We start from the raw sequence: 27,586 nt of genomic DNA, 5'->3' as shown, positions 1-27,586 counted from the left end.
CTTGAGTATAAAATTCTTCCTTATGATGCTTAAGTGGCTGGATATATTTGAAGTTGTGAAGGATGGTAAAGATTTAAGAAATGTCCAGTTTTTATGTAGTAATCAAAACTGATGCTAAACTCAAAATACTCTGGGTCCATAAGCTTTTCTTTACATTGAATTCATTGTGTGTGTTTGATACAGGTGTTTGGAATGGAACTCGTTGGCTGCTTATTTTCTAGAAACTGGAATGTGAGAGAGATGGCCCTCAGGCGTCTTTCCCATGATGTCAGTGGGGCCCTGCTGTTGGCAAATGGGGAGAGCACTGGAAATTCTGGGGGCAGCAGTGGAAGCAGCCCGAGTGGGGGAGCCACCAGTGGGTCTTCCCAGACCAGTATCTCAGGAGATGTGGTGGAGGCATGCTGCAACGTTCTGTCAATGGTCTGTGCTGACCCTGTCTACAAAGTGTACGTTGCTGCTTTAGTAAGTAGCTTTATTCCATAATCATATCATTGTGGGTTTGGGGTTTTTTGATGGTTGGTAGATAGTGTTTTTAAGATACAATAAAGCTACTTTACCTAATTTTGGAAAATCCAAATTTTATTTTTATTCCATAATTCCAAGAAATTACAGTTTTTCTTTTATTTTGTTTATTTGAATTTTACTGATTTTTATGATGTCCAAGGTTTCTTATATAACTGTTTTACTTTTTAGTTTCATTGTTTTAAAGGCTTTGCAGGGGTATCCAAGGGAGAGAATATAGTCATGGTTTCTTAGTTTCCGTTTCTGTTTGGGCCAGTAAAGCTCCTTCCTCATCCTTCTTTTCCACTTACCACTAGAGACAGACTAAAAACCATGGCTTCAGGCTGCTAAAGCCTAAAACAAAACAAAACAGAACAACAACAAATAGGGCGAGCTAGGCAAGCTTGCTAATTTTTAAAGATTTTTTTAATGTCTTGCTGTTCATATCTTTACATTTTTCTGAACAGATACCTTATACATGACAAAATTAAAAATGCTTTTTGGGATGGCAGAGTCATCAACGTTATTCTCATTTTTTAAAAAATTTATCAGATATTAAGGAAGATATGTTTTAATAAACATTTTGATTGATTTTTAATAAACATTGTCATGTGGAGATTCAAAAGCCTTTTCAAAGAAAAGAGTTCCATGACATAGATCATTGAGTTGCTTTTCCAGTTTAACCTGTTAAAAGTTCGGGTGGATTAGAGTGACAAGGAGGTAATTTAGGAGACTAACTGGACTTTCTCCATTCTGCGTATATGTCTCTTTAGGGCTTCTCAACCTCAGTACTATTAACATTTGTTAGATAATTATTTGTTGGAGGGTGTGGGGAGGGCCAGGGATGTTGTCCTGTGTGTCCTGTGGCAGCATCCCTGGCCTCTACCCATTAGATACCAGGAGCAAACCCACCCCCACCCGATCATGCCCCCAGTTATGACAACCAAGAATGTCTCCAGGCATTGCCAAATGTCTCCAGTGGTCAAAACTGCCCCCAGTTCAGAATCACTACTTTCATTCTTATCTAGTCTGTTTTTAAAATTCATGAGCAGTCTGTAGGCTTCCTCCCTCAGTCTTTTTCTAATGCATCCTCTACCAATTGGGCCTAATGAATCTTCTTCTTGACAGGTAATACAGCATGACAGTTATGAACATAGGTTTGGAGTCACAATTGAGTGATCTCATAATTTATCATTCCAACCACAATGCTTGCATAATGTGCTGGTTAAAGTTGGACTAGCCTAGGCAATCTGAATACATGAACAAGATCATAGAGACAGACCAGGATTCAAATTCTGGTTCTTCCTTTTACTAGCACGGTGGCTTTACGAAGGTTACTTAACCTCTCTTAAATAAACTTCAGTTTTCTCACCCATAAAATAACGAAAATACCTCTTAGATTTGAAATTAGATTATGTAGAAACTTTCAACCATATGCCTGGCACATTGTAAGAACATTTAATATTGTGTAATAGTTATCATTATTTCTTAAACACAACTTGGATTATCCCCCAACTCATTTAGAAACCTTTAGAGGTTTCTGTTTCTTTGACATTCCTAAAACATATTCAGTGGAAGTTTGGCAGGGTTGTGAAAAGTTCCCTGAAGAAAGAATCTTGTATTCAGTTAAGATTGGTGAACACTGGATTACACAAGGATAACCAGGTCTGTTGACTGAAAGGCTTCTAGGATCCTTCAGTAAGCTAATGTACATTGTGAACCTAAAAGATCAAAGGATAGAATGCATTGTTTCCCAGAGTTATTTTGCTACACCCTGTTTTTTCATGTAGCATCTGGAGGGAACAGCATACTGTAAAGACCAGTTGGCCCAATATTTTGCCTCTTACTTAGTATTTTCCAACACAAACCTTCAGGCATACTTGACTAAATAAAATCCTCTTTTTGCTAGTTCCTTTTCTGCAAAGCCTTTGCTGTGTTACTCTTTTTATACACACCGTAACTGCCTTACTGTCGTGGTTGTTTCTTCTTAAGTTCAGACTGTTTCCCAACTAGCTTATGAGTTCCTAGAGCACAAAGATTGTATAAAGGATACCAGGCTCCATGGAGGCAGAAATGGCTCCTGCTGTTAAAGCTCACCCTTTCCCTTTCCCTTATCTCCCCTTCCTCTGTCTCTTCCTTTTTTTCCTCTCCCTCCCTCTGCATATATAATTTTTTTTTTTTTTTTTTTTTTTTTGCTGAACCATTTGAGAGTTTTTTGCAGGCATTCATGACACTTAAATATGTGTCTTTTAAAACCAAATACATAATTCCATTCTTCCATATACATACAGTCAGCACATTAACATTAATCACAATACTGTTTTATACTATGAAGTTCATACTCAAATCTCTTCAGTTGCCCAACAGTGCCCTTCATAGCTAAACTGCAAACTTTATTCAGATTTCACCAGTTTTTCTGCTGTTGTCTTTTTTCTGTTCCAGGATCCAATCCAGGATCCCACAGTGCATTTAGTCACCATGTCCCCTTAATGTCTTCTCATCCATGACAGTTCCTCAGCCTTTCCTAGTTTTTAATGACCTTGACAGATACTTTCAAAGTATATTGGCCAGTTATTTTGTAGAATATCCCTTAATTTGGGTTTATCTGATGTTTTCTCATGATTAAATGGAAGTTACATATTTTTCACAAGAATGCCACAGAGGTGACAGGCCTTTCTCACTGCATCGTATCAGTGGGTACATATGCCCATGGCTTTTATTATTGGTGATGGTGTCAGTTAAGGTAATGTCTACCAAGTTTCCCTGCTGTAAAGTTAATATTCCTAAATATCTTGTGAGAGTTACTTTGAAATTATGCAAATATCCTATTTCACCTCAAAATTTTGTCCACTGATTTTAAAAGCATTTGTGGATCTTGCCTATAGCTGTTACTACTACACCATTAAAAATGGTGCTCTCTTGGGCACAGGGAGGGGAGCATCACACACCGGGGTCTGTCGGGGGTCGGGGGGTAGGGGAGGGATAGCATTACGAGAAATACCTAATGTAGATGGCGGGTTGATGGATGCAGCAAACCACCATGGCATGTGTGTACCTATGTAACACACCTGCACGTTCTGCACATGTACCCCACAACTTAAAGTATAATTAAAAAAATGGTGTTCTAGTGGTGATTTTCTATTTTTCTCATTCCTTCTACATTAATTAGTTGGAATTATTCTATAAAGAAGAGCTTCTCCGTTTATGTACCTATTCAATTTTTAATTTGTATTGGTGTAGGCTCCTGGGTATTCATTTTGTTCTGTGGGTTGCAACCCAACACTACTATCATTTGTTTTGTTGCTCTAATTATTCCAGCCTTGACCATTGGGAGCTCTTTCAGGTTGGCCCCTGTTCTCATTTTCTTTTTTAAAATAATTTTTTTAACTTTTCATCTTGAAATGAATTCAGACTTTTAAAAATTGCAGAGAAAAGAGTTCAGAAAATTCCTTCCTGCCCCTCTCATTTATTTTGTTAGTTAGCTGTATCATTACAGAAGCATGGAATTCTTATTTTATTCTATGGGTTATAATCCATTCCTATCTTTACTTATTTTGTTGCTCAAATTGTCTCAAATTAGGCCATTATCTCTGATGCTTTTTAAGTGTACATAAACTGACCTTCAGATTTTTTTCCTTAGAAAACACTGAGAGCCATGCTGGTATATACTCCTTGCCACAGTTTAGCGGAAAGAATCAAACTTCAGAGACTTCTCCAGCCAGTTGTAGACACCATCCTAGTCAAATGTGCAGATGCCAATAGGTAAGGCTTTATTGATGAACCATTTCAAACCCTCTTGTCTTAAAAGTGCCTCGCAGCAAGCCTCACACCTAGTGTGAATATCTGATACATTTTATTAAATGAGTCTTTGAACATTGTCTTTTAATGTGAGATTTAAAATGAAAATGCAGCACTTAAAGGTCTTAAGGACTGGCGGAAAGAACTACTGGCAAGTAAAAGCCAGGCAAATAAACTGCATGGATCTCCACATTATTGTATTGTGATTTACTCTCTTTAATAACATTCATAATCTGAAGTCCAGTCGATAAGAACAGTAGTTGACACTTATATCTATAAGTTATAATCTCATTTTAGAGTATGGGTTACACAGGATAGGAACCAGTAAAATCATTACACCTGCATATGCCTTATTATCAGGATAAAAAATTAACAAATCCATCTCATTTTCAGTGTAATGGAATTTTACTCTACTTATGACAGTTTTGTCAAAAAATTTTTAGATTTTATGTATTCCTGCAATATCCTTAAAAATTGACAGGGAACAAGAATAACCCTAACTGGAAAGAAAAATATGAAGTAGAGAATTGAGGTACAGTGACAATAAAGATGAGTACAAGCCATGCTTTTTTCAGACCAGTGGTTCTCTTTTATTTTCCCCTTCCATAAAATAGGAGGAAAAGATCAATTTTCATTTAATAATCATAGCTACTGTGAACAGTTATTTGGTAGTTCCTATTTCTGTCCCAGCAGATCTTGGTTAGCAAGAGTTGAATCTCCCTTCTGTTGCCTCTTCCATTTCACCCATTTAGAGCTCTCCCAGTACAACCTTTCTCTTCCTCTGCAAGTCATAATGACTTAGTTTGCACCGGGTCTCAAAAATTAGGTACCTACCTTTAATGAATTTCTCATCTCATGAAGTCTGTCTTTTGCCTCTGTTGTTTTCTCTGTAGATTGAAAATATTGGATGTTTTCTTGTTGCTTAGAGAAAACATTGTGTATCTGTAAAATATTGCAAATTAACAAGTAATTTGCAAAATGCATAGGAAAAATGTCATTTTTAAATATTAGAATAGGTATATTTCTGAGAATTCAGTGTTCTCATGGTATTTGTTGTGCTGCTCACTTTTTGAAACTCTAAACTTAGGTTGTTTACCTGGTCACCTGAATGACTGAACATAAGAAATACTGTAGAGAGATTTTATAATATTCAGACCTCATTTTGGCTGTGTAAGGAAATGGAGGGTTTTTGGATAGGAAGGTTTTGTTTTTAATTCAAGAGCTTCTTAGTGAAAGTTCAGAAATCAAAATATCAAGGTCCTTGTTTTTTCTTCTAACAAAATATAAGACTTTTATCGGATTTGGTATTTAAATCAATACTTGCTAAGAGCCATTGTTGAAGATTCTGTGCTTAACATAAAGGATATGTTAAATTTATGAAATTAGACCTAATAAATGAATATTACTATTTATGGTGACATTGTCAATGTGATTTTAGTGGTGGAAAAGTAAATACTCCTGAAAACATTATTTCTCCACTTTTTCACAAGGCATTGCATTATTCCTCTAATATTGTATAGTATTTTAGCCAAGATCCAGGATTGATGTTGCTTTTCCTTTGCTTTTAGCCGCACAAGTCAGCTGTCCATATCAACACTGTTGGAACTGTGCAAAGGCCAAGCAGGAGAGTTGGCAGTTGGCAGAGAAATACTAAAAGCTGGTAATAACTTTTCACTTACAATGAATATAGCATATTTTATCATGTTCCTGAGCAGCCTTGTCTAATCTCATAATCTCTCATGAGGCAGTTTACAGGATTTTGAAGTAATTTTATAAATTGATTCACTGTGTTACAGTTAGAAATGTGAATTACTCTGAGAGAGAAATTCTTTAAAATAGTTCAGAATATTTTTGTTGGCCTTACACCATTTAATCATGTCTTGTTTTAGGTTTTAATATCACCATTTTTTAATCATTTATTTTTACTTTCCTTTTTGTAGGATCCATTGGTATTGGTGGTGTTGATTATGTCTTAAATTGTATTCTTGGAAACCAAACTGAATCAAACAATTGGCAAGAACTTCTTGGCCGCCTTTGTCTTATAGATAGACTGTTGTTGGAATTTCCTGCTGAATTTTATCCTCATATTGTCAGTACTGATGTTTCACAAGCTGAGCCTGTTGAAATCAGGTAATTTTTCTTCTGAAAACGTATTACTTGTATCTTCCTACCCTCCCTACACCCTCCTCAGGAATGACACATTTTAGATTTTTGAAAGACTCAGAAAATACAGAGCATGAATAGGTTGCTGATACCTTAATATTTGATTGACATATGAAAACCCAAAGTCTGGGCTGTTTAATTAAAAATGTATAGATACTTTATGCTGAAATGGTTTTTGAAGTATACATGCTGTGAATTACTACCGTTTTTTAAGTTTCCATGTATTTTTCAGTAATTGGAACTTATATGGTAATGAATGTTTTTTTCTTTCAGGTATAAGAAGCTGCTGTCCCTCTTAACCTTTGCTTTGCAGTCCATTGATAATCCCCACTCAATGGTTGGCAAACTTTCCAGAAGGATCTACTTGAGTTCTGCAAGAATGGTTACTACAGTACCCCATGTGTTTTCAAAACTGTTAGAAATGCTGAGTGTTTCCAGTTCCACTCACTTCACCAGGATGCGTCGCCGTTTGATGGCTATTGCAGATGAGGTGGAAATTGCCGAAGCCATCCAGTTGGGCGTAGATGACACTTTGGATGGTCAACAGGACAGCTTCTTGCAGACATCTGTTCCCAACAACTGTCCGGAAACCACAGAGAACAGTTCCCCTGAGTGCACAATCCATTTAGAGAAAACTGGAAAAGGATTATGTGCTACAAAATTGAGTGCCAGTTCAGAGGACATTTCTGAGAGACTGGCCAGCATTTCAGTAGGACCTTCTAGTTCAACAACAACAACAGAGCAACCAAAGCCAATGGTTCAAACAAAAGGCAGACCCCACAGTCAGTGTTTGAACTCCTCTCCTTTATCTCATCATTCCCAATTAATGTTTCCAGCCTTGTCAACCCCTTCTTCTTCGGCCCCATCTGTACCAGCTGGCACTGCAACAGATGTCTCTAAGCATAGACTTCAGGGATTCGTTCCCTGCAGAATACCTTCTGCATCTCCTCAAACACAGCGCAAGTTTTCTCTACAATTCCACAGAAACTGTCCTGAAAACAAAGACTCAGATAAACTTTCCCCAGTCTTTACTCAGTCAAGACCCTTGCCCTCCAGTAACATACACAGGCCAAAGCCATCTCGACCTACCCCAGGTAATACAAGTAAACAGGGAGAGCCCTCAAAAAATAGCATGACACTTGATCTGAACAGTAGTTCCAAATGTGATGACAGCTTTGGCTGTAGCAGCAATAGTAGTAATGCAGTTATACCCAGTGACGAGACAGTGTTCACCCCAGTAGAGGAGAAATGCAGATTAGATGTCAATACAGAGCTCAACTCCAGTATTGAGGACCTTCTTGAAGCATCTATGCCTTCAAGTGATACAACAGTAACTTTTAAGTCAGAAGTTGCTGTTCTGTCTCCTGAAAAGGCTGAAAATGATGATACTTACAAAGATGATGTGAATCATAATCAAAAGTGCAAAGAAAAGATGGAAGCTGAAGAGGAAGAAGCTTTAGCAATTGCCATGGCAATGTCAGCATCTCAGGATGCCCTCCCCATAGTTCCTCAGCTGCAGGTTGAAAATGGAGAAGATATCATCATTATTCAACAGGATGTAAGTATAGATTCTTTAAGAGGTTAGAAAACTTCCTTGGGGCTGGGCACAGTGACTCATACCTGTGATTCCAGCACTTTGGGAGGCTGAGGCCAAAGGATTGCTTGAGCACAGGAGTTCGAAACTAGCTTGGTCAACAAAGCAAGACCCTGTCTCTACAAAAAATTTAAAAAATTAGCCAGGCATGATGGTGCACACCTGGGGTCCCAGCTACTCAGGAGGCTGAGGTGGGGAGGGTCACTTGAACCTGGGAGTTTGAGGCTACAGTGAGCTGTGATTACACCATTGCACTCTAGCCTGAATGACAGAGCAAGACACTGTCTCACAGAGAGCTTCCTTGGACCATACTAAAATAAACCTAATTCAGAAATGCTGCTTCTAACATGTAGAAGCAGAGTTTTCCACATAAAATCATTACTTATACAACAATCATGTTTGTACTGTTTAAACAGCAATAATTCTTGCCTATGGGCATTTCTGGTTAATTGTATAACGGTGATCACTTTTGCATTTGCTGTCAGTCACAAATACCTTCCATTCAGAGGTCACATTTATAGGTGGTTTGGGAAGCCAGACTGAATAAGAATAATATCTTGCAGACTAATTTCACAAAATCTTACTCCTTTAACAGTAAAAAGATTGCTTTCGTTTAATATGTAGACACCAGAGACTCTACCAGGACATACCAAAGCAAAACAGCCGTATAGAGAAGACACTGAATGGCTGAAAGGTCAACAGATAGGCCTTGGAGCGTTTTCTTCTTGTTACCAGGCTCAAGATGTGGGAACTGGAACTTTAATGGCTGTTAAACAGGTAAATATCTAGTGAGCATATAAATGAAGTGATTCAAATCACAAAATGAAGCATGTTCAGTAAAAAGAATAAAGGATATGTCCACGTTTGTGTACTTTAGTTCTTTAAACTTTGAGAAACTTACGTTTCAAAGTAGATGTTTCTAAAGCACCAGAAACATCATGAATTCTGTTATTATTAAAAGTTGAGGCCGCGCGTGGTGGCTCACACCTGTAATCCCAGCACTTTGGGAGACCAAGGTGGTTGGGTCATTTGAGGTCAGGAGTTCAAGACCAGCCTGGCCAGCATGGTGAAACCCTGCCTCTACTAAAAATACAAAAATTGGCAGGGTGTGGTGGTAGGCATCTGTAGTCCCAGCTACTCAGGAGGCTGAGACAGAAGAATTGCTTGAACTCAGGAGGTAGAGGTTGCAGTGAGCTGAGATCGCACCACTGTACTCCAGCCTGAGCGACAGAGCAAGACTGTCTCAAAAAAAAAAAAAAAAGTTGAAGTATGATTATTGTAAGACTACAATATCAAGATGGGCCTTACAAAGGTTTTTTGGTTTTGCTTTTTGTAGGTAGTAGAGGTGTGGTTTTCAGGTACTTCTTTCAACAGTGTACTGGTGCAGTGCCATCTTGGGGTTTCAGTGGTTTACTTTTTATAATGAGCATACTTAATCAGGATAGGAAAATTATTAAACTTTCATTTTTAAATCATGTTGATTCTTCTCCCATATTTGGGCTTTTCTCATCTTTACTCTGAGACTATTGGAATATTGACTATATCCCAATATTTTTGTCATTTTTCTGATGTTTACTGCTGCTTAAGCTAGATTCTTATTGTTTAAAGGAGTTTGACTTGGGTTTTTTTAAAGTACATTGCATCCATGAACATAAATGCCATCTGTTGCTAATAAAATGCTAGTTTGCATTTGTTCATTTTAGATCAGATTGCTAGTGAAAATATGCAAAACTTTGTGAACATGTTTATTTGAAACAGGTGACTTATGTCAGAAACACATCTTCTGAGCAAGAAGAAGTAGTAGAAGCATTAAGAGAAGAGATAAGAATGATGAGCCATCTGAATCATCCAAACATCATTAGGATGTTGGGAGCCACGTGTGAGAAGAGCAATTATAATCTCTTCATTGAATGGATGGCAGGTATGTTAATGTTTTAAATTACAAAATAGTACATGGATTTAACTTTCTGCAATTAAATTTAGGAAAAACCAGTTTAATTAAAATTTATTTTTATCAAATAGTTTGGGTTTCTAAAAACAAATTATCCCAATATATTAGTATGAACCACAAATACTGCGTTTTGTATTTCATTTAATATAAATGAAATATTGACTACCTCTACCTTTTAAATTTTTCCAGTGTGTTTTTAAATGATTGTATAGCATTGTTTTTAATACCTGATATGTATAAGATATGTATATTTCCAGGTAGCTATGATAAATTGGACAGATGAGGAAGTGTTTTAACATAACAATATAAAAACAAAATTAACATATAACTTGAAAACTTATTACAAGTAAACTAGCACTGAAGCATAAAGTTGAACCTTGTCATCTGCTGAAATAAATGAAGACTGAGTTTTATTTTGTATTATACAATGTATACAATAAAATTAATGACCTGATGTGATGAACAGATTGTTTGGTTTAACTTCTTAGATTTGTGTGTGTATTTAAGAGTGCATTTCTCTTTACCAGTCAGTTCTTAAGTACGTTATCTGTTGTTGGTCTTAATAAAGATTTACACTACAGTAGATAGGTTGACTACTATAAACACTTTTAAAAGCGGCTAAATTTGAGACATGTTCCAGGTCAGAGCTAGTAAATGGTAGGATATGAAGCCTAACTCTGGGTTTTCTGTTCCTTCTCTCATTCTTTCCACCTATTACTACATAATATGTTAACATTGTTTACTTTAGTCATTAATAAAGTTGTTTTGTGTATTTTGAGAAGACAGAGAAGTGAATTGTACATTTCAGAAATAGTTTAATCCAAAATTGTTAACTTTTACAGCTTTCTGAAATCTTGACTCTCCAATAAACTGGTTCCCTGTGGGTTCCATGAAAATGTCTCCTAATTAGGTTTTTGAGATGATACAGGAATATGTTAGTTTTGAAATGGTTTTCTTCTATTTCAGATGTGAATGTGAGTTCATGCAGTGAAAACTTTAGAAACCAAAGTGTAATAAATACTTTTAATTCTGTCATAAGTTTATGATAATTGTTTCTATTGTCTTATAGGGGGATCGGTGGCTCATTTGCTGAGTAAATATGGAGCCTTCAAAGAATCAGTGGTTATTAACTACACTGAACAGTTACTTCGTGGCCTTTCGTATCTCCATGAAAACCAAATCATTCACAGAGATGTCAAAGGTGGGAATTCTTTTAATTATTATCTAGTGACGATAAAAAAATTAATTTTAAAATTTGGGGCCAGGCGCAGTGGCTCACACCTGTAATCCCAGTACTTTGGGAGGTGAAGGCAGGTGGATCACTTGAGGTCAGGAGTTCGAGACCAGCCTGGCCAACATGGTGAAACCCCATCTGTACTAAAAATACAAAAATTAACAGGGTAAGGTGGCGCATGCCTGTAATCCTGCCTATCTGGGAGGCTGAGACAGGAGAATCGCTTGAACCCGGAAGGCAGAGGTTGAAGTGAGCTGAGATCACACCACTGCACTCTAGCCTAGGTGACAGAGCGAGACTCTGTCTCAAAGAAGAAAAAAATAATGGACCTTTCTTGATAGTTTCTAACTATAGGATTTTTTTCTCTGAGTAATTCAGAATATTAGAACTGAAATGAGTCTTAGGGGTCATTTAATCTGCCTTCCTCGTTTAATAGAAAAGTACATTTGAATACGAGAGACGCCGTGCCTTTTCTACAGTTTTATTGCTAGTTAAAGGCAGAAAGTATACAATACAGGTCTCCAGATTCCCTGTCTTGGCCTCATGATACACTGACTCCCAGAAAGTTCCTTTTCCTGGTTTTATTTAGAATAATTGGGATATTGGGATATCATCAACTTCTTTTAAGAAAAATTCCTTCAAATCCTTTGTAGTTCCCATTCTTTTTCTTATCCTTTTTTTTGGAGACAGGTTCTCTGTCACTCAGGCTGGAGTGTAGTGTTGCAAACTTGGCACACTGTAACTTTCATTTCCTGGGCTCAAGTGATCCTCCCACCTCAGCCTCCCAAGTAGCTAGGACAACAGGTGTGCACCACCATGCCTGGCTAATTTTTTATATTTTTTGTAGAGATGGGGTTTTGCCATGTTGCCCCCAGGCTGGTCTTGAACTCCTGGGCTCAAGCGATCTGCTTGCCTCAGCCTCCCACAGTGCTGAGATTACAGGCGTGAGCCACCGTACCTGGCATCAGTTTATTTTTCTCAAGAGCAAATTTGGTTTTCTGTCATTAGTCTTTTTAGCTAGTATTTGACATAATGTGTTGAAGTAATTTTATAACTTTTTAAATTAAGCTCTAATTATGAATTTAGCGTACGCTAGAGAGAGCTGTGTGCCTTTAGCAAGAATGAAGTGAAAGGAAAAGAGATAACTGTCTGCACCTCTGACATGTAGTTCACTTCTTTCTTTTGTCATTGTCCTAGTTCATTAGTATTGTACTGGGTTTTTTATCTGTCCTTATTTTGTTTTTAACATACAAGGTCATTTGCTGTGTTTGTTGACAGGTGCCAATTTGCTAATTGACAGCACTGGTCAGAGACTAAGAATTGCAGATTTTGGAGCTGCAGCCAGGTTGGCATCAAAAGGAACTGGTGCAGGAGAGTTTCAGGGACAATTACTGGGGACGATTGCATTTATGGCACCTGAGGTGAGAAGCATCTTTGAGTGTGATGAAAGAAAATATTTTGGACTTGTGTATAACAGCATTATACTAAATTATCTTGCAGTGGTATCCAGTATGTACTTACCAACTAGAAGTCCATGGCCCTTAAAATACGGTTTTAATAATATCTTTCAGACCCTTATTCCCGACCTTTCTTTGCCTTGGCAATATTCAAAAAATAGGTTTTAATAGATTTGCTTAAGGGCTGTTACTAATAAAGAATTTTGGGGTAATTTATAGCAGTTGTTTTGTAGTAAACTCAAAGTGCACATAACAAATTGTTAAAAATATTCTCTCTCTATTGTAAAAGGAGATGAGCATACAGAGGCAGGTCCTGTCTGTAGTGGAAAGAGTTTAAGCATTGTTCTTTTGACTCAGCCTCTTCTGTCGTGTTCATAATTATTCATGTTCACATGTAGTAATGATTTGTTGTCCTCTTGCCATAGTTTGCTAAGAGCAAAATTCTGTGATGTGACTCTGCTTCAGAATCTCACAATTCCCCAAAATATTTTTGTGCTACCTGGAAAATTAAGCTCATTAATGAAATAAATTAGATATTAGGTAGCCCACAGAATTGCTGTTTGTACCAGTTTTCTCCCTAAAGTAAGAAAGTAGAATCTATAACTACAAAATGGCCTTCTCTTTTTCAAATGAGTCCTATTTCCAAATTAACTCTGATTTATTTTAGGTACTAAGAGGTCAACAGTATGGAAGGAGCTGTGATGTATGGAGTGTTGGCTGTGCTATTATAGAAATGGCTTGTGCAAAACCACCATGGAATGCAGAAAAACACTCCAATCATCTTGCTTTGATATTTAAGGTAATTGTGAGATAAAAATTACTTCTTTGTGCTAAAAGGAGTACAGCAGAATTTGGCAGGAGGCAAATTTTGATGGGTTCTCCCTAACAATCTAGCATGAAGGTAAATAAATAGTCTGTATATTTATTCAGAGAGGATTTGATGTACAAGTTTTTTACTTTAAGAGGGTGCAAAAGCAATATAAATTTGGTAAAAACTGTACTTTGAATTTTGATTTTTTTCTGAGCTAGCAATATGTGCTATGATACACTCTGATGATGCCAGGCAGTAGCAGCGAGTCATAGCTCCCAGTCAGCCACACAGTCACGAGAGTAAACAACCAATACTCTATAGTGGACTGTGTTGTCAGATGATTTTGCTGAACAGTAGGCTAATGTAGGTATTACAAGCACATTCAAGGTAGGCCAGACTAAGCTACAATGTTTGGTAGGTTAGGTGTATTAACTGCAATTTCAACTCACAGTATCATTAACTTAGGGGTTTATCATGACATAACCTCAGCATAAGTTGAAGAGCATCTGTGTGTGTGTATTTCCAGGAGTTGATAATTGTCAATGGTGTTGTCAATGTTAGTGACATACATAGTCACTTCTTGTTATTTGAGGTAGTTATGCTCTGTTGCTACAAATGTTGAATTAGCAAATACTAAAACACTGCTCCTAGAAGAAATATGTAGTGCATTTATATGTATATGTATGTGTGTATATATATCCATCCATCACTTTAAAAACGTGAAATTCTTCATGCATTTTACATAATTCAAAAATTTTAAAATCTAATTTACCATTTTCTTTGTTTTTTGTTTTTGTTTTTGAGACAGAGTCTCGCTGCAATGCCCAGGCTGGAGTGCAATGGCACGATCTCAGCTCACGGTAGCCTCCGCTTCCCGGGTTCAGGCAATTCTCCTGCCTCAGCCTCCCAGGTAGCTGAGACTATAGGCATGCGCCACCATGCCCAGCTAATTCTTGTATTTTTAGTAGAGATGGAGTTTCACCATATTGGCCAGGCTGGTCTCAAACTGCTGACCTCAAGCCCGCCTCAGCCTCCCAAAAGTACTGGGATTACAGGCGTGAGCCACCACACCTGGCCTAATTTACTATTTTGTATATTTAAAAAATTCACACCCAAGTCAGTTCAGTCCTGTCTACCTTTCCTACCTTTTTATAACTCACAAATCCATTCTCTCCTTCTCCACCATAGAATAGGTAATGGTTGAGATTCTTAGCTTTTCAGTAGATGTGATGGTTGAAATCATGGGCTTTGGAGTCACACTGACCTAGTTTTAAACCCTGGCTCTACCCCTTAATGGACATGTGATCATAGGAAAATTATTTTTTGTGTCTACCCTCCATTTTCTCATACGTAAAATTGGTGCAAGAACCCCATGAAGCATGTACTTCGTGGGATTATTATGAAGATAAACAAAATTACACCTAGGCCTTAGTGAAGCACTCAGCCCACACAGTCAGCTCCACCTGCTGTAACCTCCTCCAGTGCTCCCCACACTTATTATATAACCTCCTCAGTCACCTCTCTGACAATACTGGTTTCGTATTATCACCTCATTTCCTCTATTCTTTCAGACGTCCCATGTCCGTTCTCTACGTGGTTCAAATTCTTACTCTCTTTAAGGCCCACATTTTGTGCTTCTCCTGCTTGGGCACCCCCTTTTTACTCCTTCCAGATTCTCATAGCATTTTAGTACATACTTGTTTCTGACACATTGTTTCTTGTCCGCTAGTTATGTTCCTATCTTGCCTCCTGTTTCAAACTAAGTCTCCTTGAGGTCCATTCATGTCTGATTCATTTTTTTCTTCCCAGAGTCTTATACAGAAGTTGCTCAATAAATACTCATGGCTAGGATCAATTTGAAAGTTTGATGTTATTTTAAGAGTTTTGGTGAGACCCTGGAAACAATTGTAAATGATTTTCAAATTGGCACGGTTCATATTTTAACAGATTTCATTGCATTCTCCTTCCTAGGTAGAGTTTAAAGAGAATTGTACTGTAATATTTTCAGTTTCCTTAACTTGGAGTAAATACTTTGAGGTCTTTGGAAGCACCCCAAAGCTTTCTCAAACACTTCCATACCCTGTTTATGGTAGTATAAATTGCTGTAGCAGTTTTTTTAGAGAGTGATTTGGCAATATCTGCCAGAATTTTTAATGCACTTATTCTTTGACTCAGCTATGCCCATTGTTAGGAATTTACTCAAGATTACCTCTAGAAGTACCAAGTACCAAGTTCAGGATTATTCATTCTACTCAAGAAAGTAATTAAATTATCCACACTATACAGAAATTAAACGAGTTTAAAGCTGTTGGTGTTGATTTACAAAGTGCTACAAGATACATTAATAAGTGAAAAGAGCAAGGTATATAAAGTGATCCTGGCCAAGCACAGTGGCTCATGCCTGTAATCCCAGCACTTTGGAAGGCTGAGGCAAGAACAAAACTTGAACCCAGGAGTTGGAGAGCAGCCTGGGCCTGGCGAGACCCCATCTCTCCCAAAAAAAAAAAATTAGCTGGGCATAGTGGCACGCACCTGTGCTCCAAGGTACTTAGGAGGCTGAGGTGGGAGGATCACTTGAGCCCAGGAGGTCAAAGCTGCAGTGAGCCATGTTCACACCACTGCACTTCAGCCTGGGTGACAGAGTGAGAGAGAGACCCTGTCTCTAAATTAAGTTTTCTCTGTTGTAGACATTTTAGAAAATCTTAAGTCTGTGAATATATTGGCCTTTTTTTCTCCACAAAACACACACACACACACACACACAAATCATCAGTAAGTTACATTTGGGGAGAAGGAAGAGGGACTTTCATTTTTTGTTTTGTATTTTTCCTTTTTGTGGTGTGTAAGATGTGTATATATCAGTTGAGTATATCATGATATAGGATCACAGACCTTAGAAGATTTTTCTTTATATTACTTTGCATTTTTTAACCCAAAGCATTTATGAAATTACTGGGGTGGGGAAAAGAAAGAGTTTTCTTGTGATTATGGGTAGGTGAGTTTAAAGTATTCAGACTTGATATTAGCCCTTTGTCAGATGAGTAGATTGCAAAAATTTTCTCCCATTCTGCAGGTTGCCTGTTCACTCTGATGGTAGTTTCTTTTGCCATGCAGAAGCGCTTTAGTTTAATTAGATGCCATTTGTCAATTCTGGCTTTTGTTGCCATTGCTTTTGGTGTTTTAGACATGAAGTCCTTGCCCATGCCTATGTCCTGAATGGTATTGCCTAGGTTTTCTTCTAGGGTTTTTATGGTTTTAGGTCTAACATTTAAGTCTTTAATCCATCTTGAATTAATTTTTATATAAGGTGTAAGGAAGGGATCCAATTTCAGCTTTCTACATATGGCTAGCCAGTTTTCCCAGCACCATTTCTTAAATAGGGAATCCTTTCCCCATTTCTTGTTTTTGTCAGGTTTGTCAAAGATCAGATGGTTCTAGATGTGTGGGATTATTTCTGAGGGCTCTATTCTGTTCCATTGGTCTATGTCTCTGTTTTGGCACCAGTACCATGCTGTTTTGGTTACTGGGCCTTGTAGTATAGTTTGAAGTCAGGTAGTGTGATGCCTCCAGCTTTGTTCTTTTGGCTTAGGATTGTCTTGGCAATGCAGGCTCTTTTTTGGTTCCATATGAACTTTAAAGTAGTTTTTTCCAATTCTGTGAAGAAAGTCATTGGTAGCTTGATGGGGATAGCATTGAATCTATAAATTATCTTGGGCAGTATGGCCATTTTCACGATATCAATTCTTCCTATCCATGAGTATGGAATGTTCTTCCATTTGTTTGTGTCCTCTTTTATTTCATTGAGCAGTGGTTTGTAGTTCTTGAAGAGGTCCTTCACATCCCTTGTAAGTTGGATTCCTAGGTATTTTATTCTCTTTGTAGCAGTTATGAGTGGGAGTTCACTCATGATTTGGCTCTCTGTCTGTTATTGGTGTATAAGAATGCTTGTGATTTTCGCACTTTGATTTTGTATCCTGAGACTTTGCTGAAGTTGCTTATCAGCTTAATGAAACTGAAGAATGCTAAAGACAAGAAGTAACCAAAGAGAAAAGACAAATTACAAGAAAAAAATTGATAACAATTATATAGATGACAGAATACAGCAGCAGCAAGAGAATTCAAAAGACAAATTGTACCTTCTAGTGATTGAAATAAAATAACAGTTAACCTAGGATTTCATAGCTAGCTAAATGATCATCAAAAAATAAGAATGAAATAGACATATTTTCAGACACATGAGAATTGTGGAAGTTTACCTTCATCAGACACTCACTGAAAAAAATTATTTTTAGGAATGCATTTCAAGAAAAAGAAAATTGATTCCACTAATAGGCAGATATGCAAGAAAGACACTATCTCTGCCTGGAGTCAGCTCTGATTCATAATGGGTACTCAAAAATTGTTTGTTAGAAAGCTAATACATTATTTTTATATATGACTTGAAATTAAAATATGGTTATACAGCACAAATTTTAGAATGTAAAGAGTATCACAATTTAAAAATAATTATCAGATTTTGAATTTTTTTAGAAAAACTACAAATAAGACCAAATAAAATTTTTTTTCAAAAAAGAAAAAAATTCAGACTTAAAACTTTTTTTATAAAAAAGTCATTCTTCATAGTGTATTTGATACTAAGAATCAGAATTTGTCCAACATGGAAGGAAAAAACAATGCAGTTGTATTTTCTATGTATTAAATTGACTCTTCAGTTTTAGTCTTTCTTAATCTAAATAGCCCTCTATGCTGAAGAAATAGAAAACGTGCAGTAAGAACAAACCATCTCAGAGACTGAATATGAGGACAGCAGAATTCATTTGAGTGAATACTTTATCTACCTGAACATTTTGATGTACTTAGCCTTGTTGATGTAAATAATAAAGAATAGGATATATTTGATCAAATCCTAAAATCCTAAAATTTGAAAGCTTGTTAGAGAAAACCTCCCATCCAGTGGATGAATTTTTTCATAGACTTTTTGATAGCAGAAAATCCTCCCACTTCTGCTTCAGTTCCTCTCTGTTCAGGATGTAAATGTAAGGGTTCTGAGGTCTATGCACATGTGTTTCTGTATCAGAAGTTCCAGTTGTGCAAAGCTTCAACACTCTGGCTTTTTCTCCACAGATTGCTAGTGCAACTACCGCTCCATCGATCCCTTCACATTTGTCTCCTGGTTTAAGAGATGTGGCTCTTCGTTGTTTAGAACTTCAACCTCAGGACAGACCTCCATCAAGAGAGCTACTGAAGCATCCAGTCTTTCGTACTACGTGGTAGCCAATTATGCAGATCAACTACAATAGAAATAGGATGCTCAACAAGAGAAAAAAACTTGTGGGGAACCACATTGATATTCTACTGGCCATGATGCCACTGAACAGCTATGAACGAGAACAGTGGGGAACCCTTACCTAAGTATGTGATTGACAAATCATGATCTGTACCTAAGCTCAGTATGCAAAAGCCCACAACTAGTGCAGAAACTGTAAACCGTGCCTTTCAAAGAACTGGCCCTAGGTGAACAGGAAAACAATGAAGTTTGCATGACTAAATTGCAGAAGCATAATTTTATTTTTTTGGAGCACTTTTTCAGCAATATTAGCGGCTGAGGGGCTTAGGATCTGTTTTAATATTTCAATTATTCTTCCATTTCATATAGTGATCACAAGCAGGGGGTTCTGCAATTCCGTTCAAATTTTTTGTCACTGGCTATAAAATCAGTATCTGCCTCTTTTAGCTCAGAGTATGCTATGAGTAGCAATACATACATATATTTTTAAAAGTTGATACTTCTTTATGACCCACAGTTGACCTTTATTTTCTTAAATACCAGGGCAATTGTGGCTAATTGTGCATTTTACTGTTGGCCCATTCATTTCGTTTTTGGAAATTATGGTTTTGTATTTCCATTTTTATTTACATTCATTTTTGTTTATTCAGGGAAAGGTGATCTTTTTTTCAAACCAGAAAAAAAAAAAAAACTAGATATGAAGTAGAGTTCATTAAATACCTTGCTGTTATCAGAGTTTTTAAAATACAGACTTAATTTTGTTTTTTTAAATTGGAATACAATAAAGTACTACCTACATTTGGGTCAGTCACCACTCTTATTGTGCAGGTTAAGTACAAGTTAACTAAAAATTAACTGTCCTCTCTGATGCAACTCACAACCAAGATCAAGATTACCTTAAAATTTATTTGAATTTTTTAGATGTTTTGGTTGTCAAACTGTAGGAAACTTCACAACATTTAAGTCTTACTCTGTATGTAACAATCCATCATTCACCTTCACTACTGGTAATAACATATAGCTGCCATTTTCCTTTTACCATGCATCATCTCTTTACAGTAGGCCTGGCAGATCATTTTTTAAAAAGATTATTCAACTACCAATCAGTAATGTTTTTAAACAGTACATTCGCTTTGAACTTGGAAAATGTGTTCAGAAAGAAAAATGGAATTGAATTTCATTTATACACTAATTCCTTGGATTTTGCACAGTTACCTAATGGTTTTAGTCTGGAGTTAAATTCAGATGCATGGATTCCTGAAGGAAAATGGTAGCTTTTTAATCTTTGTGTGTGTGTGAGTCTTTTAAATCAAGTACTGATTAACTATTAAATACAACTTTGAGATTTTAGTTTTAACTCTTCAGAAGCCAGTGTGAAATAGAATTGGTTATTCTCAAAGACTCAGGATAAACTAAATAAGCTATATAGAGTACATTTAAAATGTACAACACAAATTGGAAATAAGTTACAAGACAAGTTTACAGGGATATATTGCTTATAATTTTTAAAAGACTGTTTTTTATGTGAATATGTTTCTTAGTGAAATTTTACATTCCTTTGTTTTGGAAGATTGGCGATATTTGAAGAGTTAAAAATAGTACAGAAATGTGAAGTTTGGTAGCTCTAAATGTGTTGTACTTGACTTTTTTTTTTTTTTTTTTGACTACTTAGAATTTTCACAATTCTAATAAGATTGTTTCCAAGTCTCTCATGTGCAAGCTTTAAAGGATGCACTCTTGCCATTTTATGTACTGGAAGATCATTGGTCAGATGAATACTGTGTCTGACAAAAATGTAAACTGTATAAACTGAGGAACCTCAGCTAATCAGTATTACTTTGTAGATCACCATGCCCACCACATTTCAAACTCAAACTATCTGTAGATTTCAAAATCCATTGTGTTTGAGTTTGTTTGCAGTTCCCTCAGCTTGCTGGTAATTGTGGTGTTTTGTTTTTTGTTTTGTTTTCAATGCAAATGTGATGTAATATTCTTATTTTCTTTGGATCAAAGCTGGACTGGAAATTGTATCATGTAATTATTTTTGTGTTCTTAATGTTATTTGGTACTCAAGTTGTAAATAACGTCTACTACTGTTTATTCCAGTTTCTACTACCTCAGGTGTCCTATAGATTTTTCTTCTACCAAAGTTCACTTTCACAATGAAATTATATTTGCTGTGTGACTATGATTCCTAAGACTTCCAGGGCTTAAGGGCTAACTTCTATTAGCACCTTACTGTGTAAGCAAATGTTACAAAAAAAAAAAATCTCTGGGTTAAGAAAATTTGGCTTAAATGTATCCTTTGTTATTTTAAATATATTGAGATATTTTAATTAAAATTTTTACCCCATTGAACCGATTTTATAGTATTTGTACCTATTTTGGTGTTTTTGTCTTTATAGTAAATAAAAGTTTTTGAACAAATGTTAATTGTTAATTTTATTTATTTTGAAATAATTTCATACTTACTTATATAAAAGTTGCAAGAATACCGCAGAGAACTTCTGTATACCCTTCACCCAAAGACCCCAGTCAGGTTTCGCCAGCTGCCCATTTATGTCCTTTATAGCAAGAGGATCCAAACCAGGATCACAGGTTGCTCTCAGTTGTCATGTTTCTTCAGTCTCATTGAATCCAGGGCCATTCCTTAGTTCTTCCTTGACCTTAATGGCCTTAATTTTTTAAAGATTTCAGATTATTGTTTTATAGAAGCCCCTCAAATTGAGTTTGTCTGGTGCTGCTTCTTGATTAGATTCAGAGTGTGCACTTCTTTTGGCAGGAATATCACAGAGGTGATGCTGTGCTCCTCTCGGTGTGTCATGTCAGGAGGCATAGAGGTCGTTTGCCCCGTCACTGGTGATAACTGATAGTAACACTGTACAGTTACTCTTTCCTTTTATAATTAAAATCCACCTTTATAATTGAAAGTATTCTTTGGAGGTGATATTTGAGACTACATAAATATGATGTTTCTTGCCCAGTTTTAACTCTGCTCTAAGCTTTTTTGCCTGAATATATTACTCTGATGGTTGCCAAATGGTGATGTAGTTCCTTCACTTTTTCTTTGCAACATTTTGCTGCAAAGAAGAGCTTTCCCTTCTCCCATTTATTTATCATGTATCATCATATATTTGCTCAACTTGTTGCGGATTTGCCCAGTAGGAATGTCTGAGAGCTAGCTTCTCTGTCCTTGGCAAGCCACCATTATTCTTCGAACACTTCCATACTTTCAGCCCCATCTTACGCAATGTCTCCTTTGGCCCTGGGATCAGCCATTTTCCCAAAAAGCCCTGATTCCTTTGATGGAGAGTGGTATTTTTAAAACCAACATCTGGGTGCTAGATAGGCTCAATTCTACTGGGTGTCACCGCTCCTTGGCTCTCTTGGTAGAGCTAGAATGTATATATGAATATACACAGTTCTGTGCACACTTGCAAACTATGCATACATATACCTACCTACGTACACATAAAAACGATGAGCTCACACCAACCTTCCAATTGCAATCCAACACCAACAGGGTTCATTCAAGCTTTCCCTTTTTCCAAATTTGTAACTTTCTTCTCAGGCAGTGAGAATCATGACTCCGATTATTGCCAACGTTTTGACTTACTTGCTTAATTCTTCCTCATCTCCCTCCCCCATGTAACCAGTCTCCATGCAAGATGGTTAATGTCGCTGAGTTCAGAAGCCATTTTGCTTCTCTACATTGGTTTCAAGTTTCTGTATAATTTGATTTGGTTGTTTTTTGTTTGTTTTTTTTTTTTTTTTGAGACAGTCTCACTCTGTTGTCCACGTTGAGGTGCAGTGGCACAATCTCAGCTCACTAAAGGCTCTGCCTCCCAGGTTCAAAGGATTCTCCTGCCTCAGCCTCCCAAGTAGCTGGGATTACAGGTGGACACCACAATGCCTGTCTAATTTTTGTATTTTTAGTAGAGACAAGGTTTCACCGTGTTGGCCAGGCTGGTCTTGAATTCCTGACCTCAGGTGAACCACCTGCCTCGGCCTCCCAAAGTATAATTTGATTTTAAATGTACGTCTTTTAAATAGGTTTTGGGTATTTTTCAAAAGGGTACATTTCTGTCACCTAAGAAAAATATTAAGTTGGAGAAAAGTTTTTTTTCCAGATGAAGTAATAGAATCAATTCTATTGCTCCTTAATTCTATTTAAATGATATTAATAATTTTATAAAATGGGTGACAGTCTTCATGTCAGAAACGAGAAAAATGTTGGGGTATTGTGCTCATGGAAATGCCGATGATTGCATTTATGAGCTGATGTAAGTCATTTGTTATAAAACAATGCATGAAATAACTACAGTGAGGGAAAACAGTGACTAATGGAAACTTACACAAATTGCTGTCTTTCTATGTCATGACATGGTTTGGCCGTTTTAAATTATACTATAAGCATAAATGCCAGGTTGAGCTGTGATTAAAAAGGAAAGGACGGGCCTCTTAAAGTAGGTAATGATGGATACAGTGACTACAGGACCTGAGATACAACCTGGGTTAAATCTGGTTCTGCCACTTACCTGCTACGTGACCCCCATTTTGACTTTCTGAACCTCCATTTCTGCATCTATAAAATGAAAGTGACAGTGTCGTGAGAAGTAAGAGCCTATATAAATGGCCTAGAATAGTACCTGGCATGTAGTGAATGCACAATATGTGTTTTTATGAATGAATGACCCAAAGGTCACAGACTCAAACCACCCATGGGACTAGATCCCCAGCAAGGCTTGTGGCGGACCTAAGAGTTTGCGTCAAGTTCATGTACGAGGGAGGTCATAGTTACCGTGTCAGAATGAAAGGCCAGTATTGTCAAATCCTCTAAATTTTCAAGAGAAGCTGGAAATCTGGATTTTACGTGCAATTCTCTGATGTTTAAAAACTAAATCCTTATTAAGAACTATAAAAACTATTTGGGCTAGACTATTGAGTTGTGGCTGACTACCTTTTGACCTCTGATCTGTGCCTGGGCTTAGAAAACAAAAAAGGTAGAAAATTAGACAGGAATCTCAGCTTTGGGAAATTGGATCTAAGACTTTTGTCTTTTTTTTTTTTTTGAGACAGAGTCTCACTCTGTGACCAGGCTGGAGTGCAGTGGCGTGATCTCGGCTCACTGCAACCTCCAGCTCCCTGGTTTAAGTGATTTTCCTGCCTCGGCCTCCCGAGTAGCTGGGATTACAGGAACGCGCCACCATGCCCAGCTAATTTTTTTGTATTTTTAGTAGAGACAGGGTTTCACCATGTTGGCCAGGATAGTCTCAATCTCCTGACGTCGTGATCTACCCGCCTCAGCCTCCCAAAGTGCTGGGGTTATAAGGGTGAGCCACCATTCCTGGCCAAGAATTTTGTCTTCTAAGATGTGAGATGAACAAAAGTGGAGATGCTGATTATAGATGCTAGAGAGCTTACCTCTGAAGAGAAAATTAATGTCTTAACTACACACACTAATGTGAAATGCTTACCACTACAGCTCAAGTATCGTGTTACAAAATATTAATATGCATGTGTAGCATTCAAATATGTTGTCAATGTTAGAATTAACTTTGTAGGTCTTATTTTGCAATAGATAACTGTCTGCACAATCTGTTACCAAAAGAACTCCATTGAGGGGTGGAGCCAAGATGGCCGAATAGGAACAGCTCCGGTCTCCAGCTCCCAGCCCCAGCGACACAGAAGACGCGTGATTTCTACATTTCTGCTTGAGGTACCGGTTTCATCTCACTAGGGAGTGCCTAACAGTGGGTGCAGGACACTCGCACTGTGCGCGAGCCGAAGCAGGGCGAGGCATTGCCTCACTCGGGAAGCGCAAGGGGTCAGGGAGTTCCCTTTCCTAGTCAAAGAAAGGAGAAACAGACGGCACCTGGAATATCGGGTCAGTCCCATCCTAATACTGCGCTTTTCCAACGGGCCTGGAAAACGGCACACTAGGAGATTGTGTCCCGCACCTGGCTCGGAGGGTCCTAAGCCCACGGAGTCTCGCTGATTGCTAGCACAGCAGTCTGAGATCAAGCTGCAAGGCGGCAGCGAGGCTGGGGGAGGGGTGCCCGCCATTGCCCAGGCTTGCTTAGGTAAACAAAGCAGCTAGGAAGCTCGAACTGGGTGGAGCCCACCACAGCTCAAGGAGGCCTGCCTGCCTCTGTAGGCTCCACCTCTGGGGGCAGGGCACAGACAAACAAAAACTCAGCAAGAACCTCCACAGACTTAAATGTCCCTGTCTGACTGACAGCTTTGAAGAGAGTAGTGGTTCTCCCAGCACGCAGCTGGAGATCTGAGAACGGGCAGACTGCCTCCTAAAGTGGGTCCCTCACCCCTGAGCAGCCTAACTGGGAGGCACCCCCCCAGTAGGGACAGACTGACACCTCATTCAACCGGGTACTCCTCTGAGACAAAACTTTCAGAGGAACTATCAGACAGCTGAATTTGTGGTCTCACGAAAATCCGCTGTTCTGCAGCCACCGCTGCTGACACCCAGCCAAACAGGGTCTGGAGTGGACCTCTAGTAAACTCCAACAGACCTGCAGCTGAGGGTCCTGTCTGGTAGAAGGAAAACTAACAAACAGAAAGGACATCCACACCAAAAACCCATCTGTACATCACCATCATCAAAGACAAAAAGTAGATAAAACCACAAAGATGGGGAAAAAACAGAGCAAAAAAACCGGAAACTCTAAAAAACAGAGCACCTCTCCTCCTCCAAAGGAACGCAGTTCCTCACCAGCAACGGAACAAAGCTGGATGGAGGATGACTTTGATGAGTTGAGAGAAGAAGGCTTCAGACAATCAAACTACTCTGAGCTACGAGAGGAAATTCAAAACAATAGCAAAGAAGTTAAAAACTTTGAAAAAAAATTAGAAGAATGGATAACTAGAATAACCAATGGAGAGAAGGGCTTAAAGGAGCTGATGGAGCTGAAAGCCAAGTTTTGAGAACTACACGAAGATTGCAGAAGCCTCAGTAGCAGATGCGATCAACTGGAAGAAAGGGTATCGCTGATGGAAGATGAAATGAATGAAATGAAGAGAGAAGGGAAGTTTAGAGAAAAAAGAATAAAAAGAAATGAACAAAGCCTCCAAGAAATTTGGGACTATGTGAAAAGACCAAACCTACGTCTGATTGGTGTACCTGAAAATGATGGGGAGAACGGAACCAAGTTGGAAAACACTCTGCAAGATATTATCCAGGAGAACTTCCCCAATCTAGCAAGGCAGGCCAGCATTCAGATTCAGGAAATACAGAGAACGCCACAAAGATACTCCTCGAGAAGGGCAACTCCAAGACACATAATTGTCAGATTCACCAAAGTTGAAATGAAGGAAAAAATGTTAAGGGCAGCCAGAGAGAAAGGTCGGGTTACCCACAAAGGGAAGCCCATCAGACTAACAGCTGATCTCTCAGCAGAAACTCTACAAGCCAGAAGAGAGTGGGGACCGATATTCAACATTCTTAAAGAAAAGAATTTTAACCCAGAATTTCCTATCCCGCCAAACTAAGCTTCATAAGTGAAGGAGAAATAAAATACTTTACAGACAAGCAAACACTGAGTGATTTTGTCACCACCAGGCCTGCCCTAAAAGAGCTCCTGAAGGAAGCACTAAACATGGAAAGGAACAACCAGTACCAGCCACTGCAAAAACATGCCAAATTGTAAAGACCATCGAGGCTAGGAAGAAACTATAGCAACTAACGAGCAAAATAACCAACTAACATCATAATGACAGGATTAGATTCACACATAACAATATTAACGTTAAATGTAAATGGGCTAAATGCTCCAATCAAAAGACACAGACTGGCAAACTGGATAAGGAGTCAGGATCCATCAGTGTGCTGTATTCAGGAAACCCATCTCACGTGCAGAGACACACATAGACTCAAAATAAAGGGATGGAGGAAGATCTATCAAGCAACTGGAAAACAAAAAAAGGCAGGGGTTGCAATCCTAGTCTCTGATAAAATAGACTTTAAACCAACAAAGATCAAAAGAGACAAAGAAGGCCATTACATAATGGTAAAGGGATCAATTCAACAAGAAGAGCTAACTATCCTAAATATATATGCACCCAACACAGGAGCACCCAGATTCATAAAGCAAGTCCTCAGTGACCTACAAAGGGACTTAAACTCCCACACAATAATAATGGGAGATTTTAACACCCCACTGTCAGCATTAGACAGATCAACGAGACAGAAAGTTAACAAGGATATCCAGGAATTGAACTCAGCTCTACATAAAGTGGACCTAATAGACATCTACAGAACTCTCCACCCCAAGTCAACAGAATATACATTTTTTTCAACACCACACCACACCTATTCCAAAATTGACCACATAGTTGGAAGTAAAGCTCTCCTCAGCAAATGTAAAAGAACAGAAATTATAACAAACTGTCTCTCAGACCACAGTGCAATCAAACTAGAACTCAGGATTAAGAAACTCACTCAAAACTGCTCAACTACATGGAAACTGAACAACCTGCTCCTGAATGACTATTGGGTACATAATGAAATGAAGGCAGAAATAAAGATGATCTTTGAAACCAACAAGAACAAAGACACAACATACCAGAATCTCTGGGACACATTCAAAGCAGTGTGTAGAGGGAAATTTATAGCACTAAATGCCCACAAGAGAAAGCAGGAAAGATCCAAAATTGACACCCTAACATCACAATTAAAAGAACTAGAAAAGCAAGAGCAAACACATTCAAAAGCTAGCAGAAGGCTAGAAATAACTAAAATCAGAGCAGAACTGAAGGAAACAGAGACACAAAAAA

General features: G+C 37.9%; 1 protein-coding gene and 1 long non-coding RNA gene across 4 annotated transcripts in view; one reads left to right on the top strand and one right to left on the bottom strand.

Annotated features, from left to right (window-relative positions):
- MAP3K1 (mitogen-activated protein kinase kinase kinase 1) overlaps nt 1-21,223 on the top strand; it is an 81,168-nt gene extending 59,945 nt beyond the window's left edge. For all 3 annotated transcript variants that reach the window (XM_055251468.2, XM_055251471.2, XM_055251470.2), the window contains exons 10-20: nt 184-462; nt 4,142-4,263; nt 5,868-5,959; nt 6,240-6,429; nt 6,736-8,020; nt 8,681-8,833; nt 9,815-9,977; nt 11,077-11,208; nt 12,520-12,662; nt 13,366-13,497; nt 18,634-21,223. In XM_055251468.2, coding sequence (XP_055107443.1) covers nt 184-462; nt 4,142-4,263; nt 5,868-5,959; nt 6,240-6,429; nt 6,736-8,020; nt 8,681-8,833; nt 9,815-9,977; nt 11,077-11,208; nt 12,520-12,662; nt 13,366-13,497; nt 18,634-18,783 — 2,841 coding nt within the window. In that variant the 3' untranslated portion in view covers nt 18,784-21,223. The remainder of the gene's footprint in view (nt 1-183; nt 463-4,141; nt 4,264-5,867; nt 5,960-6,239; nt 6,430-6,735; nt 8,021-8,680; nt 8,834-9,814; nt 9,978-11,076; nt 11,209-12,519; nt 12,663-13,365; nt 13,498-18,633) is intronic.
- The window catches only part of LOC129467239 (uncharacterized), a 35,323-nt gene continuing 12,872 nt past the window's right edge, over nt 5,136-27,586 (bottom strand). The window contains exons 3-4 of the long non-coding RNA XR_008652339.2: nt 23,335-23,381; nt 5,136-5,241 (exon numbers count right to left, since the gene is read on the bottom strand). This is a non-coding gene — a long non-coding RNA (uncharacterized lncRNA). The remainder of the gene's footprint in view (nt 5,242-23,334; nt 23,382-27,586) is intronic.

The sequence above is a fragment of the Symphalangus syndactylus genome, chromosome 18, assembly GCF_028878055.3.
Source record: "Symphalangus syndactylus isolate Jambi chromosome 18, NHGRI_mSymSyn1-v2.1_pri, whole genome shotgun sequence".
NCBI classification, from domain to species: domain Eukaryota; kingdom Metazoa; phylum Chordata; class Mammalia; order Primates; family Hylobatidae; genus Symphalangus; species Symphalangus syndactylus.
Note: the sequence above shows the minus strand (reverse complement) of the source record. Positions and strands in the feature narration are given on the sequence as shown.